General features: G+C 45.7%; 1 protein-coding gene across 1 annotated transcript in view; it reads right to left on the bottom strand.

The window, feature by feature from the left end:
* Positions 1–19523, bottom strand: part of LOC102443503 (piezo-type mechanosensitive ion channel component 2-like) — a 94021-nt gene that overhangs the window by 33465 nt on the left and 41033 nt on the right. Inside the window, exons 18-27 of the mRNA XM_075901549.1 lie at positions 18710–18832; positions 16881–17081; positions 15526–15730; positions 13650–13751; positions 13334–13499; positions 11661–11904; positions 10134–10230; positions 9305–9467; positions 6052–6141; positions 832–947 (exon numbers count right to left, since the gene is read on the bottom strand). Of these exons, the coding sequence (XP_075757664.1) occupies positions 832–947; positions 6052–6141; positions 9305–9467; positions 10134–10230; positions 11661–11904; positions 13334–13499; positions 13650–13751; positions 15526–15730; positions 16881–17081; positions 18710–18832 (1507 nt within the window). The remainder of the gene's footprint in view (positions 1–831; positions 948–6051; positions 6142–9304; positions 9468–10133; positions 10231–11660; positions 11905–13333; positions 13500–13649; positions 13752–15525; positions 15731–16880; positions 17082–18709; positions 18833–19523) is intronic.

The raw sequence follows: 19523 nt of genomic DNA, 5'->3' as shown, positions 1-19523 counted from the left end.
TGGGCAGCAGGGGAGTTGCTGGTGCCGAGAACAAAATCTGGTCAGAGGCTTACAGCAGAATCACAAACCTGCTCCCACTGGAGTTAATGGCAAAACTCCCATCTTGTTGTGTATAAACCGTGTATAGGTTTTGTTGTGTACTATCAGCAACTGTGTGCATAGATAATGTTTCTAGCAGGCTACATTGCCCTAACTTATAGTGAGTTGTGGCTCTTGGACCTTGAACACACAGAAAACTTACTGGAGGTGTGGGTCACCCAGGGTTGCCACCATATCTTCTTGTCTTCATTTTCTTTCTTGCCAGCCTCCTCTGCAAAGTTGGTTGTAAATGTACTTAGTGAAACAGACAGATTTTTTCCCTCTCCATAACTTAAAATAATTACATTTCTTAATGCACAAGTTTGTGCAGGACTCACTATGGGACTGCATTAGAGCCCATGGATTGATTATATGGATAGATTTCTTCATTCTTTTTGAGCCTTGGAGGGATTCTCTACCACCAGCTCTGAACTTCAGGTAGGATCCATTCCCTGGATCTGTTAGCCAGAATCCCATTGCTTAGAAACCCCATCGTGAGGAGCAGCAGAGGGAGTTCAGTGGCCTAACTGGGTTTCAGGGATTAAATTCATCCCGCAAGCTCTGGTCAGAGCCAAATGTCTTTGGCTTTGGATGTGAAGGATGAGTGTGAATTTCACCCTCAGTGGCTTTTGTAAAAAGGCAATTTTCTGTGAAACACAACAGTGCAAAACTAGAAAGCAGAGGATGGGAAGGCACAGTGATCGCTCTCCATGTTGTGACTACAAGGAATTTATTGTGACCAGATCACTTCACCTGGATCTAGAGACTGCTGCTCTTTGGCGGATTGTTCCACAGTGGTTTCTTCTGGGCTTGGTGTCTTCTGCTTCAAACTGTCAAACTTTTTCTGCTTTGATTTGATTAGTTCCATTCTATAGATGTATGATAGATTACAGACAGGAGAATAAAAATCATTCACCTTTAAATAAGTAAATAAATGTTTTCTGTCTTCACTTCAAAGTGTCTTACAAACATTACATAAAAAACAACAAATAGTCTAGTATCACTTTAAAGACTAACAAAACATGTAGATGGTATCATGAGCTTTTCAGATGACTGGTCATAGCTCATGATATCATGTTTTGTTAGTCTTTAAAGTGATACCAGACTATTTGGGTTTTTTTAAGTTTATCCCGTACAGACTAACACGGCTACCCCTCTGACGCTTTTAAACATTACATAGTTATCCTCAAAAACATCCCCATGACAAATGAGCCCCAACTTCATCATTGTTATCCCCATAGTAGAGGTGATAAGAAAATTAGGTTTTTTCCCTTCTGTAAAATTTTGACAAAACCCCAAACGAACATTGTTGGCCAAAAACTGCCCAAATCCAAAAATATTGTTTCCAGCTAAAAATGTTTGGGGCTTGGTATGTTTGAAGAAAGATAAACATTTCCCAGGAAATACATGCATTCTATATGCTGTGTTCTGTTGAAAACCCCATTTTTCATTAAAAAATAAAGTTTAAATAGAAAAACTGGGAACAGCCCTAGTTACAAGCAACAGCTGATAAGTGTAGAAACAAAGATATAGATGAAGCGGAGATCTTGTCACAGCTGGGACTGAATCTCAGGAGTTTTTGGCAACCTATCCTGTACATAAACAACTTGACACTTCTTTTCTGTCTCTCAGTCTGTCTCTCAATCTCCTCCTGCACCTAACACCTGAAGTATCACCAGCACGCTCCACTCTGAAGCTTTTATTACAACCACAAATACTAGCCCCACCGCATATCTAACTAAAATATTATAACTGATACTAAAACAGGATGCCTATATGTCTTAATTGATCATAAATTAAGTCAAGAATATTAACATTCTGCAGGGTTAATCCAAAGCCCACTGACATCAAAGGGAATCTTTGCATGGACTTCAGTGGGAATTGGCTTCAGGTCTGAAGACAGATGTTGAGGAGCAATCCTTCGACAGCTAAGATATGAGCATTGTGATAATAACATAAACTTCCCTACCCGGGTCACTAGGGCTCAACATATGTCTCTGAGACGGCTGGCCACCTCCATAAGAACACATGCAAGCTAGCCAGCCAGGAAATAATAAAAGCATAATTATTCATCTGACTATGTGTACTGTTGCTGGTATTATTACTTCTTCTTTTTTTTAACTGAGAACAGCTTATTTTGGAGCTGGCTAAGATTTGGAAGCTATCCATTCCAAGATCTGATATTCAAAACAGGAAGCAGTATCACATACTCTTGCAATACTATAGGCAAACCCAAAATAAACTCAGCCAGTGTTTGGCTTTTAGCCAACTCTGCGTGTGGTAAGGAAATGTTTGGCATTTTGCTTGAGAGTTCATCTGTGAAATTTTGCAGCAGACAACATGAAGTGTTTGATCAAGCTTTGCTTATCTAGCAAGTGCCTAAGGTTTCCTTCAGGCCCCACTGTAAGATGAGGAGTGGGTCTCATTATTCCAGTTCTGACAGTACCCGGCAAATAATATTGTTTCTTAGAAAGCTGTCACCTACACTATGTCAGTAATTTTATAGAACCCAGACTTGACACAGCCCTGTACAATCAGATTTATTGCTCTTGTGGGGTCATCATGATGTGGGTTGCCATTATTATGAATCCTTACAGTCTTCAAGGGAAGCTTTAATACGTCTCTATGTTGATTTTAATTTGTCTGACCTAGAGGAGTCCTGGTTGATCACAGGATGACTGTGAGCCACCATTGTGACATGGCTGTGAAAAAGGCTAATATGGTCTTGGGATGCATCAGGCGAGGTATTTCCAGTAGGGATAAGGAGGTGTTAGTGTCGTTATACAAGGCATTGGTGAGACCCCATTTGGAATACTGTGTGCAGTTCTGGTCTCCCATGTTTAAGAAGGATGAATTCAAACTGGAACAGGTACAAAGAAGGGCCACTAGGATGATCCAAGGAATGGAAAACCTGTCTTATGAAAGGAGACTCAAGGAACTTGGCTTGTTTACCTTAACCAAAAGAAGGCTGAGGGGAGATATGATTGCTCTCTTTAAACATATTAGAGGGATAAATGCCAGGGAGGGAGAGGAATTATTTAAGCTCAATACCAATGTGGACACAAGAACAAATGGATATAAGCTGGCTGCCAGGAAGTTTAGACTCGAAATTAGATGAAGATTTCTAACCATTAGAGGAGTGAAGTTCTGGAACAGCCTTCCAAGGGAAGTAGTGGGGGCAAAAGACTTATCTGGCTTCAAGATAAAGCTAGATGGGTTTATGAAGGGGTTGGTTTGATGAGGTAACATGATCTTGGCAATTAGTTGACCTTTCACTATCAGTGGTAAATAGGCCAATGGTAGGAAGAGAGGAGTTGCTATAGAGAACTTTTTTCTGGGTGTCTGGTTGGTGAGTCTTGCCCACATGCTCAGGGTTCAGCTGATCACCATATTTGTGGTCGGGAAGGAATTTTCCTCCAGGGTAGATTGGCAGAGGCCCTGGAGGTTTTTCGCCTTCCTGTGTAGCATGGGGCATGGGTCACTAGCGAGAGGATTCTCTGCATCTTGGGGTCTTTGAACCATCGTTTCAAGGACTTCAGTATCTGAGATATAGGTGAGAGGATTATTCTAGCAGTGGGTAGGTGAGATTCTGTGGCCTGCATTGTGCAGGGGGGTCAGACTAGATGATCAAAATGGTCCCTTCTGACCTTAAAGTCTATTAGTCTATGAGTTTATGAGAGTATCTCTAGTGAGGGACTCTTTAATAAAGGTGTCAAGTATCAGAGGGGTAGCCATGTTAGTCTGTATCTACAAAAACAACTAGGAGGTACTTAAAAGACTAACACATTTATTTGGGCATAAGCTTTCATGGGCAAAACGCCACTTTGTCAGACAAGAATGGGGTTTTGCCCACAAAAACTTATGTCCACATAATTCTGTTAGTCTTTAAGGTGCCATAGGACTCCTCATTGTTTTTAATAAAGGTGTGTGTACAGTAAGGCTATAGCCACTGGTATAGCTGCATTGATGTAGTTGTACCGGTGCCAATCCCTTTTGTAGATGTGATGTGTTAATGGAGACTTGCCCCAATGCCACATACCCTGGTTTCAAATGGGGATAAATTGTACCAGTGGCAACCCCAGATTATCCCAATGCAACATAGTAGTATTTGTACTAGAATAGTTACACTACCAGATAATGCCCAAACGTAGACAATCATTCTGATTGGATACCATTATTGATTCTATTAGCAATTTGTTCTCAAACAATTAAAAGGCTAAAATTCCATGGGATAGAACAGCTGATTATCGTCCAGTGCAAGGGTCTTGTAGTAGCTGTCCTGTGTACAATTCTTCCATAGTATCAACCATGGAGCAGTCAACAGTTTTCAGGTCTTGCAGTCTAGAGACCAAAACTCTCCTAAGACTATCTCAGGAACATAAAGTTCTACAGAGGAATAAGGGCATGGACTTAATACTGTAGGTTGGGCAATGAATCCATAATTTGAGACCCTCCATATGAATCTCTAGTATGGCTTTTCAGTAATTATTTTCATTAGATTGCCACTGTTGTTGTTTGTGTCATTTTCTCTAACTTTTCCTTGTCATGGCAGGAAAGGATCTGAGTTATGAGTCACTAAGACGATTAGGAGAAAGGGTGAGAACAAGAGAGAGAAGTAAAAAGATTACACATCTGTAAATTCACTAGTTAGATCAGGCCTGGGCAAAATACAGCCCACAGGCCAGATCCAGCCTGCCAAGCCCCTGGATCCAGCCTGCAGAGGCAATGGGGAGCCCCAGGCAAGCTCCTCTGCTTGCCCCCACCCCCTCCTCCCCATGCAGAAAAGCAGCTGCAGGGCTCCGTTTCTGTTTTGAAACTGGGGGGGGGAGTTTTAGGAGCCACCTCACCCCAGCACACTCCCATTGGCCAGGTTCTGGCAGAAACCAGCCAATGCAAGCGGCTTGTTAGTTAGAAGAACCACACCCCCTTCTCCTGGGCTCAGTTAGGGTACGTCTAGACTACATGCCTCTGTCGCCAGAGGCATGTACATTAGGCTACCAGGCATAGGAAAATGAAGTGGCGATTTAAATAATCTCCGCTTCATTTAAATTTACATGGCTGCCGCGCTGAGCCGACAAACAGCTGATCAGCTGTTTGTCGGCTCAGCGCGGAAGTCTGGACACGCGGGTGGCGACATCAAAGGCATTTGTCGACCACCCAGGTAAACCTCATCCCAGGAGGCATACCTGGATGGTCGACAAATGCTTTTGATGTCGACCCCCGCGCATCCAGACTACCGTGCTGAGCCGACAAACAGCTGATCAGCTGTTTGTCGGCTCAGCGCGGCAGCCATGTAAATTTAAATGAAGCGGCGATTATTTAAATTGCCGCTTCATTTTCCTATGCCTGGTAGCCTAATCTACATGCCTTTGGCGACAGAGGCATGTAGTCTAGACGTACCTTTATTCATGAAGCACATGGCTAGGCAAGCAGGCAGGCTGGCTGGGAAACAGTTTAAGCTCTACAGGCAGGCAGGCTAGTTTGGTAGCTGACAAGTAAGTCTCGTGGTCACAGACTGCTTCTGGCACCCCAGCCCTTTCCTGCCCCAACTCTCTGCCCCCCCACACACACACTCAACATACCCAAACCTTCTGTCCCCCTCTTACGCTCATACCCCCTTCCAGATCTGGCACACCAAACTCCTGCCCCAGATCACAATCCCCTCCTACCCTATGTCACATCCCAAACCCCTGCACTGCAGTCCCCTGCCCTAGGTCACAACCGCCTGCTTTATCCCAACTCCCTCCCAGACTCCAGTCTCCCTCCTGAACCCCAGTCCCTTATCTCAAGCTCCCTTCTGAATCCAACATCCATTCCAGAGCCTGCATCTCCATTAATATCATGGAAGAGTGCGGCCCTCGACCAGTTCCAAAATCTTGGAGTGGCCCTCCCCTGTCAAAAATTATTGCCCAACCCTGAGTTAGATGCATGGTGTATTAGTAGCAAGTGATTTTAAATGAACTGTAAACATACTGTCTTCTCATGGCTTGTAATGATTTTTTCTCTTCCTCCAATCTGAGCGCCACAGCTTTTTTCAGCTTTGCTTCAAACAGTTCAGCTCCTCTGCATGTGTGAAACAAACCAGATCATTTGTTAGACACTTCACTGTGCAGCATGCAACTTCATACCACAAAGGGCAGAACACATTACGTATGTAGAGCTAGCTAGATTATTCTCCATCTCTGGGCAATCACTAGAGTGACACTTCTGACTCAGTTCTCATTGGTGATTTAAAGTGATTGACAGCAATTACACCATTCTCCAGGCTCTGACTGGTGGATCCTGGTCAAAAAGGAGACTGACATCAGACCTCTCTGATTCCACCAATAAAAATATCAGTTTCAGAAAATTTCAAGGAAGAGTCACTCAGGCAGTGACATGGGTGATTCAGGGAAAATTACTCCAGAGCAGTTTGGCTAGAAAGAGGGCTTGATAGAGAAAAAATATGATAGTAAGGATGCATTATAAATGCAGAAACATACAAGCAGATATAGATAATGGGTAAGGGAACATGAGCGAGAGAGCTTGGAGTGGGAAGGAATGTAGATAAAGGGAATCTTCTCCATGCCACAAAGTTTCTCTTTCATGGTCCAGTGTCCTAGGGACTGTCCAATGGAATTATAACCCCACCATTCAGAGTTGCACATTAGTTATTCTAGGTGACTTTTTTATGGCACATGCCATATTTTCTCTCTCTGCCACACTGCACAAACACAGCTCCTGAATGAAAGGGAATCTGCTTGTCAAGCCCTTCAGGATTTCCACAGAAATCCTCAGAGCAATAGCAGAATGTTCTGACTTCCAAAACAAAAGGGTCTCAGTTCCCCACCTGGGCCATTGTGTGAATTAAGTGGTCATGACAGCTAGGATCTAAAGCCAGGCTCACCATAGGCCCAGCCGCCTCATTTCTGGCCTCACTGATCAGTTTGCTAAGGCATGGTCGTGGCAATGGAGCCTCTAGCACCTATCCTTAAGACACATTCCTTCCATGAAACCATCCACCAATGACCTTTGCAAGATTTCTGCCCCATCTTGCATCATTACCCACGGTACCACACAAGTCTGAGGCAGGTTGTAAACTTCTAGAGGCAGGTGTCATTATTTTTACAGCACTGGGCACATTACCAGTCAATAGGTAATGAGTCAACTGTGTGCCCTTGTTACCAAGAAGACTAATGGTATATTGAGCTGCATTAGTAGGAGCGCTGCCAGCAGATCGAAGGAAGTGATTATTCCCCTTTATTTGGCACTGGTGAGGCCACATCTGGAGTACTGCATCCAGTTTTGGGCCTCCCACTATTGAAAGGGTGTGGCCGTATTGCATTGAGTCTGAAGGGCAACAAAAATGATGAGTGGGATGAGGCACATGGATTATGGGGGGACACTGAGGGAATTGGGTTTATTTAATCTTCTGAAGAGAAGAATGACGGGAAGATTTAATAGCAGCCTTCAACTCTGTGAAGGGGAGCTCCAAAGAGGATGGAGCCAGGCTATTCTCAGTAGTGACTGATGACAGAACAAGGAGCAGTGGTCTCAAGTTACAGTGGCTGAGGTCTAGGTTGGCTATTAGGAAAAAACTATTTTACTAGGAAGGTGGCGAAGCACTGGAATGGGTTGCCTAGAGTAGTGATTCCCAATTTTTTTTATACCACAGACCAGCAAACCCTTTCAAAAACTTGGCAGACTGGTAACATTTTATTTGCACATTTGCATATTCATTATGCAAATAATGAATATTCAAATGAACAAATAAAATGTTACCAGTCTGCCAAGTTTGTGAATGGGTTAGCCAGTCTGTGGTATAAAAAGTCCCAGTCCCCAGAGCCAGCCCCCCATCCCAAATTCCTCAGTGCCAGTCCCTCACCCTTAGAGACCACCACCACCAGACCCACCATTACCAGCTTCCTATTTTCAGAGCCCTACTGCACCCAGCACCTCCCTGTGCCAGCCCCCAGACCCCAATATTAGCACCATCTACAGTGCCCCACAGTGCTAGCCCTGCCCCATATGCCCATCACTACTAGCCCCACCCCCAAATCCCCCCAGTGCCAGTTCCCCTCCCCAGTTGCCCCCAGTGCTCCCAGTGTCAGCCCCCATCTCTTAGCGGCCTCACGACTTAGAGCTCCCCAGAGCCCCCAGTATTAGCTTCCCCCCCAGAATCCTCCAATGCCAACCCCCCATGTCTTAGAGCCCCCCCAGTACTAGCCAAGCGCCCAGCGCCTGTCCCACCCCCCCTCACCTAGCCCTGCACTGCCTCCCAGCCGCCATCTCAGTGCTGCTGCCTGGATCACAGCAGCTCTAAGGCTGCCTGGCTGGGCTCCGTTCCGCCCTCCTGTTGCGCAGCGAACCACTCTTCCGCAGCTGGGAGGCGACCCCGCCTCTCCCAACAGCCGTGGCAGGAGGAGAGGCGCTGGGCGGTGTACCTGAGCCTTGGCCCCCAGAGCCACAACAGCCTGGCAGCCAGTGGTTCGCAGCTCACCGCCGGTCTGCAAAGCAGCGGTTGGGAACCGCTGGCCTAGAGAGGTAGTGGACTCTCCATCCTTTGAGGTTTTTAAAGTGAGGTTTGACAAAGCCTGGGCTGGAATGATTTAGTTGACGTTGGTCCTCCTGAGGTCTCTTCCAACCCCTCGTCTATGCTTCCATGAACAATCCATGATCAAAACATGGATCCCTTGTTTTGAACACAGCTCATGGGAGGCTCCCTGCCACTCTCCCCAGAAATGCAAATCTCAGAGACCAGATTTCTTTATGCAGAAGAGGGGGGCAGGGCCAGCCGTAGGGCTGGGCAAACTGGGCCCATGCCCAGGTCACCATAGCCAGAGGGCGAGGGGCAATTGGGCATGGGTGTTGCTTTGCAAAGTGGGTGGAGAGTACTGGGCGGGGGGCAGTGTGACAAGACATGCTGGAAGCACAGAGCTGGAGTTCAGGGCACAGGTAGGAGGAAAGTGCAGGAGTTGGGATGAATGGGGCATTGTGCAGAGGTTGGGGACAAAGGGGTCATAATGCAAAGGGGGCCAGTGGTAAAGAGCACAGGATGGGGGTGCAGAGGTTGGGGAGCCCATGGGTACCAGGGGAAATGGATGATGATATGCCCACAGGAGTCAGGGGCGCCAAAACACAAGTTTGCCAAAGGTGCCATTTTTCCTAAGCCCATGAGGGGGGCCTCCAACTTCTCTCTGCATCACTAGGACTATTGGTTTAAATTTGTTATATTCTGTGCCTGTACCTGGAAGCTAAAGTTTTGGCAGCCTTCAGATCTGCAACAACGTAGAGGAAGTAATAGCTCGTAAAGACTCTTCGCTGGACTAGCAAGAAAATGAAGCTTATTGCATCCCAAACAATCCCTGCTTCGTTTTCAGGCAGCTCGCATTTCTCATCTTCAGGAAGAGCTAGACAGGAGAAAGCATCACACCCACTGTACAAATGTTTCACTGCGGGCTGTTCCGCCAAGACAGGCCTTGTCCAGCCCTCATGCTGCAACAGAACAGGAAAACTGACAGACCCACACGCTTAACAACCAGCAATTCGCAGCCCATAAAGAACCCTCAGGTTCTGCTATGGACAACATGACCCAGTGCGACCATGACTAGGAAGGCAGCAAGCCAGGACTGCAAGTTCAGCTTCTGTTTTCATTCTTTATGGGTCTGATCCAAGCCGCAGCGAAGTCAATGAAAAAACTCACAGGCTTCAATGGGCTATGGATCAGAGGCTCCTGGGCTCTTTTTGTGGTCACCGTCTCTCTCACATACATGGAATAACACATGGGAATGACTAGGGTGCATTATGGTGGCTTTCTACATGTCTCTGGAGCATTTAGCCCTGCTTCCCAGACTAGCTGGGTTATTGGTATGTTTCCAGGCAGAATTGTTGCATATCGTACCAGACACATTTGCAACCTCTGCTTCAATAAAGCAGATCTCTACTAGCACTGCTAGAGATACAGCGTTTTATTGGCTTTGTAGAAAAAGTGGATTAGACTTTTGCTTATCCCTCAGTAAGAAAATGTTTTCCTGAAATCTCTGTCACATGGTACCTGTTCATTATTTGCTACTTACCCAAGTCATAGCCCGGGATAGTACAGAACATGCCAAAGGTCTGTATTAGCCAACAATGGTTTCTCAGTAACTTATCAAGATAAGCACACGCTCCAATCTACAATAAAAAAGGAGACAGTTAAAAGGATCAGCTGCATTCTGTTCCTTTGTATTAATTCATCTAAGCTCTAGTTTAATTGCACTTGCTGGTTTTATCCAAATCAGTATGATGGATCACTCTGATTAACCTTTCTAGCCGCTGTTCCTGAGTCAGCTAGGAAAGAGGCTTCTCGTGTATCCCAACCTTTTGCTGCCAATGGAACAAAGAGGACAGGCAGCGTGGAGGAATGGCCTATGACTGCAGAGAAATGCTTTGCTCTCTGTTTGGTGCTAGGAGGGCTGGCACCGCGCCATGCACCACATATCTCTAATGGATGGACTGATATGACCTTCATGAGCTGGAAGTGATTGTGGAAAGCTCTTGTTTTACCTTTTTCAGTGAACTTAGTTCTCATTAATGGTGCTGCATGAATACCCTGGGGAAAGACATTTTCCTTTCTTCCACAGAAGAGATCTAGCACAGATCACAGCTGTGAATGCTCCACCACCCTCGGGGGGAAAGAGTTACCCAGATACAGGGTCAGATTTTTTTTTTTTTTTTTTTTTTTTTGAAATGTGCATAGTTTTTTTGTGTAACACTTACCACTACATTGACTGAACTGGAAAAATAAATAAATAAATTCTCCAGTCGCTGTCCCAGAGAAAAGTAAGTGGGTTGTGACAAGGGAGTTCCACAAAAGAATGACAAAATCCTGCCCCAGAGGTCATAGGGCGGTACCAAAGTCACTATGTGACTTCAGGATTCATTAGCCTTTGCAGTGGCAAAGTGACCCCTTCTTGCATGCAGAGAAAGCTTTAGCCAATGAAGCCACGTCATTGCAGAGGTTCTGGTCATGCCTCTGTCACACTCTGAAACTCACCATCCTCTGCACACAACAGCTCCTGAAACCAACCCCACACACAGATCTGCAGATACAGAAAGTGTGGGCCCCCTTTCCCATGCTCTCCAAATCCTGCTTTCTCCCACACAGCAGAAACCTTCCAATGCCACTGCCAGCTGACTATTACTTGGCTGCAGAAGTGGAGAGGATCAGTGGTCTTGAGGTTCAAGCACTGAACCAGGATTCATGAGTTCTGGGTGATGTTCCCCCTCTGCCACATGCTATCTATATGATCTTGGGAATGTCACATGAACTTTGTGTCCCTCTGTCCCCTCATCTAAAAAGTGGAGATACGAATACTTCCCTTTCTCCCACCTTCTGTCTGTCAAGAACTTCATTGACTTCAAGGCTCTGCCCATGAGGAAGTCACCGTATGATCAAGGCCTTAGACTCTAAGCTCTTGGAGCAGGGACATTTTTCACCATGCATATGTAAAATTCCTAGCCTACAGGGTCCCAGATCTCAGTGGGTGACTCTAAGTCCTACTGTAATATACAAATAATCAGAGGATGGACATTTCCCTAATTTTGTGCAAGACAATACGTACAGCCAGAAGATTCTTCATCACTATAACTAAGGCAGTGTACGCGATCAAATAGTCCCACAATCTGAGAATATTCTTGACCGGCTTTAGAAGGAGGCTGCTTCCAAAGAGCATAAAGTAGAAACAGGCCATCAGATAGCCCAGACAGAAGATGTTGATTCGAGTTGTCCCAGTGATAAAAATCAGGCAGAGCACAAACCAGAAGTGATAGCTGAATACAACCACTTTAGCCATATCCAGATAGGACCTGTGGGAGGAAAAATGAAGTATCAGGGTGACTCTTTATGTCAGCCAGCTGGTGGCCATGCACTTAAATATTGAATTCAACAGTGCCCCTTGATTTATGGCAGCACAACATTGTGTCTAAACATTACACACCAGCTCAGTCCAGACTAGATTAGCGAACTTTGTGTTTCCTAGGTAGAAGTTCCACCAGGTGATTCATAAATATGTTGCTGGCTCAAACAAAGAAGAGAAAAGATGCTACTTGCAAAAATTTTCCATACGGTATGAACTTTGCATAGACCAGGGGTGGGGAACCATTTTTGGGGAGCCACTGACCACACGTGAAAAGCAAAAAAAAAAAACCCCACCAAAAACAAAACCCTGACTTCATCACTGAGGTGGCCCCCAACTGAGAAGGAGAAAGACATTCCCCACATTCCCCTTGCCTCAGCCTAGTAGATTTTCTGTGCTCCTGCCCCATGGGAAGATGATGGGGGCGCTGTGGAGGAGAACCCTGAGCCTCAGGGGCTGGATCCAGGGTTCCCCATCCCTGGCATAGACCTATTATAGCACTTTTGCTGATAAGATGATGAAGTTAATCATAAACCTATTTTGATCTTTATTTAGCAGTGCATTTTCTGATATTATGCCTCTTTATAATCAAATTACTTTTTTATTTGAATATATTAAGTCAGGTTATGATTTTTAAGGGTGAGGAACTGCTGGAACAGACTACCTAAAGAAGTGGTGGATTCCCCATCTCTCGGGACATGTCTACACAGTAGCATTATTTCGAAATAACTAGTGTTATTTCGAAATAACAGTCCATGTCTACACAGCAGACCATTATTTCAAAATAATGTCAAAATTCTGTCAAGCTGGAGGACTTCTTACTCCGACTCCTGTAACCCTCATTGTACGAGGAGTAAGCAAAGTCGGAGGAAGAGAGCTCTATTTCGGGAAAAAAGGGCCGTGTAGACGCTCCCAGTTTTGAAACAAGCTACGCAATTGACATAGTTCAATTTGCATAGCTTATTTCGAGTTAAGCCCTGCTGTGTAGATGCACCCTTGATGTCTTCAGAGAAAGAATGGATGCCCATCTTGAAGCTATGATTTAGTCAAACACAAGTTACTGGTCTTAAGAAGGGTAAGTGGATGAAATTCCCTCTCCTGTGTGGCACGGCAAGTCACACTGATTGATCTACTGGTCCTGGGCTTTGAAACTGATTACTTATTAAAAGGTTTGTAACTAAAGATGAGCCCTGCCTACAAACACCCACAAACTTTGGATTTGATGGGGACTCTGGATCTGAAGCCAAGTTTGCACTCAAACTGCACCCTCTACTTCTCTTAAAGGTCTGAATAAAAGTTTACACCCAAACACCTTCAAAACTCAGATTCCATGTTTCCACCTGTTCTACTTGGGCAACGCAAATCTTGCTGGGTCCTACCTGCAGTGGATAAAGTTTGGCACAGGGCAGTACTGGCTGAGATCTGCTGGGTCTAATTCGCTGCTGATCTCCACATTATCTCCTGCCTCTCTGCGCACACAAGCCTTGTTCTCATCTTCGAAAACCTGCCATTGCAGGGAGGCAAAAAGCAGAAGCAGGAAGTCATCTGGAAGAAGAGAAGCCACAGCAAAAACAGCTTCTTAGCAGCTTCAGACAAACCTATTCTGATGTTGTGTGATAGGATGGTGACAATGATTAGTAGTTAGCTGTAGGAATTTCAGGCAGTAGAATGCTGCATTAGATGATTGATACTTACACAGGAGGAAACTGGCATCAGGTCTCTTGGCAAAATCAGGCAGATAGAGCCACTTAATCAGATTGGAATGGAGTGTCCAGCGAGAGGTTCTCCATGGATAATCTGTTGGCAAAGGGGTTCTTTTTGTCACACAAAACGATTTAAAATAATTTCTGAGCTTACAGCCTAGAATTGTTCATGTTCAGGCGTGTCGGCATTTCTCAAGGAAAATGGCACATGCTTGGAGAAGAGCACGGCCTCTGGATAGTACAGATTTGGCACTACCACTTAAGGATGTTAAAATGTGGTTAATTGACTAGTTGAGTAGTCGATGGAATTTCCATCAACTAGTCGACAGGCACTTCCGCATTCCTCCTTTGAAATGTACAAGAGCCCCTGCTGGGGGGGCTCTCCAGCAGGGGCTCTTGTACACTTCAAAGGAGGAATGATGAACTCCACGTACAGTTTGGGGCCAGCGGGAAGTCCTGCTGACTCCGGGCTGCAGGCAGGTACCTGCTTTGAAATGAACGAGAGTCCCCAGCGGGGGCTCTTGTGCATTTCAAAGCCTTGGAGGCAGGGGTCAGTGAAGGACTCACAGACCCCCGCTGACACCAGGCTCCATGCTATGGGCTCCCCTGCCCCTTTGAATTGCACGGAGACAGCAGTCTCAAAGGGGCAGCCACCACACAGCTAATTAGCTATGTGGCGGCTGCCCCTTTGAGACTGCCGCCTCCATGCAATTCAGAGGGGAGGCAGGGGAACCTGGGCTCAGCTGGGGAGTCCCCCGCTGACCCCGGGTTCCACGCAGCACTTCCCTGGAACTCAGGATCAGCTGAGGATTCCCCAGCTGATCTCGGGTCCTGGGGAACTGCCATGGGGCGCCCGGGGTCAGCTGAGGAGTCCCCAGCTGAGCCTGGGCTCAATGACAGCTGCCCCTTTGAACCATGCGGAGGCAGCGTTTTAAAGGGGCAGCCCGCCACACAGCTGATCCCAAGATCAGCTGTGCAGATGCAGCCTTGGGGTTTCAAAGTGGCAGCACCGCTGTGCATCACTGCCACTTTGAAGTACTCCTCCCGCCCCCTCCTTTGCTGCCTCTATTTCATAGAGGCAGCAAGGCACAGGGAATTGACTAGTCGACTAGTTGACATTACTATCCCATAAGCAAATGCTTATCGGACAGTCAACTAGTCGACTAGTCTTTAACTTCCTTACTACCGCTATCACTACCATTCTCATCAATGCTGAAACCAAAAGTATTGATACTATGAGTTCTCCAGTGAGAGTTGGATCAAGCCTTTGAAGAATTCAACAGGGGTCTGTGTGAGGGCGTCCTTCCCACACTGACATGTAAAGAGTTAAAAGAAGGCTAGAGAGGAAGCATGGGACGCTGTCAGTGGGAGCGAGGCTGCAAGGAACAGCCAGTCAGGACACAGCAGGCTCACATAAAAAGAGCTGCAGAGTAAAGGTCCATTGATGCCAAGAACCCAACAGATATGTCCCTAGCAGGCTGAAAGAGTTGCCGGCCGGCGCCATTTTTAAATGCCGGCTAGTTCGGACTCCGTGCAGCACGGCTACACGTGGCATGGACTAGCTAGTTCGGATTAGGCTTCCTATCTGAACTAGCTGTACGCCTTGTGGAAGCCTAATCCGAACTAGCTAGTCCATGCCGCATGTAGCCGCACGGCACGGAGTCCGAACTAGCTGGCATTTAAAAATGGCGCCGCATGCAAATGAAGCCCGGGAAATTCAAATCCCGGGCTTCATTTGCAACTCCGTATGACTACATTAGCCCCCCTAGTTCGAACTAGGGGGGTAGTGTAGACATACCCTTATTGCTGGAGGCTCTTCTATGTGTTCACTCACACCCTACTCTCACATTGCACTGTGCTGCATTTACCTTTGCAGAAAGCAGGAGGGAGGCCAATGCACAGCAAATACTGAAAGGTCATAATACTGGCAAGAAAACAGCAGTATCTTGGCCAGACCTCAGCCACTGTTTTCCTTCGGTGGCGGTGCAGCAGGTAGATCAGCCAGCAGCCATGGAGAAGGGCGTAGAAGTCCATACGCTGCTTAATGACATTCACGGCCGCGATGAGACACATCTGAAAGAATGGAAATGAAATGAGTCAGGCGGCGGCTTCGGCAGTTAACTTCTACAGTCACTCAGAAAGCCCTCTTGACTGTTTCGTTTTTCAAAGGTCACCACTGCACGGTGTGGAAAAGTCGGACTGGTATCAGCTAAGATGTGAATATAAACCTATCATTTTTCCATGTGGGCACTCTTACTCTGGGATAACAGGTGCTTTTTTTTGTTCCGTTTACCTCACAGTGCTTGAGATGGAGTTTAACCTAATCTGAATAAAAAATACTCATGCCAGAACAAGAGTGTCCACATGAGAGTTATACCTTAGGGTTTAACTGTATTGGTAAAACTTTCCCGTGTAGGCAAGGCCAAAGTCAAAGTTGACAGATAAAACAAAGGAATGTTGATCATTAGGGAATAAGATACAAAGAGGCAAATTCTGCCTTTTCTTCCACAAGAGTAACTTCCCCTAAAGCAATGTCATGAAGGGAAATATTGGGAGAAGCTCATGTAGTGAAGAGAATGACTCTGACTACAGATTTTCAAAAGGCTGGGGAATGGGACGTACCCAAAAAACAAGGCATTCACCTCATGATACAGTGAAAACCATCACCAGAAGACCAAAAAAAAAGGGGGGGGGGGACTGTTGACATGTACAATTGTTTGTAGCATAAGTAAAAGTTTTCTGCTGAACTTCCCCCTCCTTATCCATTGGGAGAGGCAGTACTGCACTCCATCAGGGCACAGGAGCCAGCAGCTGTCACCTCGAAAGGGAGCATGGCAAGCCCAAGAAGACCAAGCTAGAGTAGTTTCAGGCAGCCTGGATTTTAAAGCTGCCCACTCCAGAATGAATCCCTGATACTGTAATCTGCTGGCTGGTCTGGTGAGCTGGGCAGGGGATGCTTCAAACTGCAGCCATCTCCAATCAGGGAGTTGAATCAATCCTTAAGAGCTCTGCCTCTGTGCAAATTTGATCTCACTGACAATTGCTGCCCATATCTGCATAGGAAAACGTTGTATAAGGGGAGTCAATGGAGTTGTGCTTGTTTATACCAGAAAGGAATTTAAATTCTCTGCTTATGTGTTCTCCTATGGGCTTCTTATGGCCTTACTGAGCTGTTGCTGGGACCAAGTCCCAAGAGGATTGTTCTCCACTGAGATTTGCTCACCTCTAAGCCAAACTTGTAGAAACTGTAGTTCACAAAGTACTTGATGCAGCTGAGTAACCCATCATCCAGGTGCTCTCGGGTGATGGTATCAAAAATGGTCCCTGTAACTGGTGGCGTCAGCTGGTTTTGAGTACGGTAGAAGAGCTGGTGGTGATGCACAGTCACTTCTATCACCATTAAGGCCAAGATGGTGAGATGGTTCTGCAAGGACAGAATGAAATGTCACCAGATGTTATTGGCATCCCAAATGCAGTCTCTGAGCGACCTGCACTGAGAAAGACGAACAGCAAGACAAATGAAGCTTACCACAACTAGACTCTGACACTGGATGCCAGGGGCTTTACTTTTGCTACGATCTATAAAGTACAAGGTACCTTTACAGCACTATAAAAATGTCTCGTGGGAATAATGAGTAGCATGGAAAATTAACAATAAATGCTGCTTTTCTCTCCTGGAACATTACAACATGGTGACTGGGGAAGAGTCTCCCTATAGACTTCTCTCCCGGGAGTGCAGCGGAATGGACTTATTGACCCCTTGAAGTCTCTCCCAGTTCTAGGACTCTATGATTACTGGAATAGTTTACTGGATTCGGGCAATTGGCAATTTTAAGGGATAAGATGTTCCTTGAGACAAACAATAATAACTTGGGAAGGTGTGGAGAACGTTTACTGGTGTTGTCAGTTGCTGAAGCAGAATGAGAAGAAAACTAAGTACAGAATAGCTGAGAAAACCTAATTTTCTTGGGTAGATCTCTCCCTTCCCTTTACCTTGTCACTTTGAGTATGTATGTCTACACTGCACGCTTATTTCGAAATAAGCTATTCCAGAATAGCTTATTTCAAAATAGCACATCTACATTGCAGGGAAGCCTCAAAATTAGTCCGAGGTAGGCTTCACTAATGTAGATGTGCTATCTTGATTTAGAGCCCTAGGAAACACTGGGAAAGTATAACTTAGAATGGCTCTGGTGAGGGGCTATTTCAAAATAGCAGCAGTGGAGCATCTACACACGCCTTATTTCAAAATAGCTATTTCAGAATAGGCGTTATTCCTCGTAGAATGAGGTTTACAGATTTTGGATCAAGCCATAGAATGACTTTACAGATTTTGAAATTGCTGTGTAGACGCTTGCATTGTTATTTTGAAATAATGGTGCCGTGTAGATGCACCCTTTCTATATTACATCTTCTCAATAAACTCTAAACAGGATTTATTTAAAAAAAATTCAAATCCCCATGTTGAGCCCACTTCCTATTTCAAACTTCTCTTTCTGCTTGCGCATATCAAAGTCTGACACATACACAGAGAGTTTCTCCGGAGTGAAGCTGCTAACTACCCGGCTACGTCTACACTGGCCCCTCTTCCGGAAGGGGCATGTAAATTTCAGCAGTCGTCGTAGGGAAATCCGCGGGGGATTTAAATATCCCCCGCGGCATTTAAATAAAAATGTCCGCCGCTTTTTTCCGGCTTTTAAAAAAGCCGGAAAAGAGCGTCTAGACTGGCCCCGATCCTCCGGAAAAAGTGCCCTTTTCCGGAGGCTCTTATTCTTACTTCAAAGTAAGAATAAGAGCCTCCGGAAAAGGGCACTTTTTCCGGAGGATCGGGGCCAGTCTAGACGCTCTTTTCCGGCTTTTTTAAAAGCCGGAAAAAAGCGGCGGACATTTTTATTTAAATGCCGCGGGGGATATTTAAATCCCCCGCGGATTTCCCTACGACGACTGCTGAAATTTACATGCCCCTTCCGGAAGAGGGGCCAGTGTAGACGTAGCCCCCCAGTTACTCCATTTAGTAGTAGTAGTCAGAAGACAACACCATAGGAGTCCTACCTTCAGGCAAGGTAAAACATTGTCATGGCACTTCTGTAACCCTCCACACCAATCAGCAGGATCAACGGGAGCAACATACAACACTGATTTCTTCAACAGCTCGTCCAGGCTGTTGTCATGATAGTAGGTTCTGTTCTGGTACAGCCCCTATGGAAAGAAATATATTTGTCTGAAATACACACTCAGAAACTAATTCCTTGAATACTAGAGGGAAGCACTGGGCCCTATTAAAGTTTTTTTTTTATTTCTACCAATATATGTCCAGAATGCAATACACACATACATGGAAATGTGGCCTTCTAATTTAGCTTTTGTGGCAAGCACTGATAATTTTCTAAGCCAGAAATTTCACCTAAGAGTCCTTGACTTATTTCTTGCTTGGCATCATTCCTGTAGGCATAGCTACTATATACAAAGTTTTTTAATTTTATAAGCCTACTGACATTCATTTCTTTGTGCCCAAGGAGTAACATGAGAGATAAGTGACTGAGCAAAGGAAATTAAGTTCCCTAGTGCACGTTGAATTACTGCGGAAAAAAGTTTTATTTATTGTGCAGGTTCCACATGCACTGTCTGGGCAAAGCATTTTGGAGTACAGTAGATTTACATCCAGCTTGACACGCTTGAAGTATTCATGTAGACAGGGCTGGCAAAAGACTTTGCAGAGCCCTCGGCAGTGTAGGGAGGGAAAGGGGGGGCTCAATTCCAGACCTCTGGAAGGGGCGGGGCTAGAGGTAAATGCCACAACAGTAGTGGCAGCCCAGAGCACCGGCCCTTTTAAAATGCCAGACCCTGGGGCAACTGGGCCCTTCAC

Source organism: Pelodiscus sinensis, chromosome 18 (genome assembly GCF_049634645.1).
Source record: "Pelodiscus sinensis isolate JC-2024 chromosome 18, ASM4963464v1, whole genome shotgun sequence".
NCBI classification, from domain to species: domain Eukaryota; kingdom Metazoa; phylum Chordata; order Testudines; family Trionychidae; genus Pelodiscus; species Pelodiscus sinensis.
The sequence above is the reverse complement of the archived record's forward strand: the minus strand, read 5'-3'. Positions and strand labels throughout refer to the sequence as shown.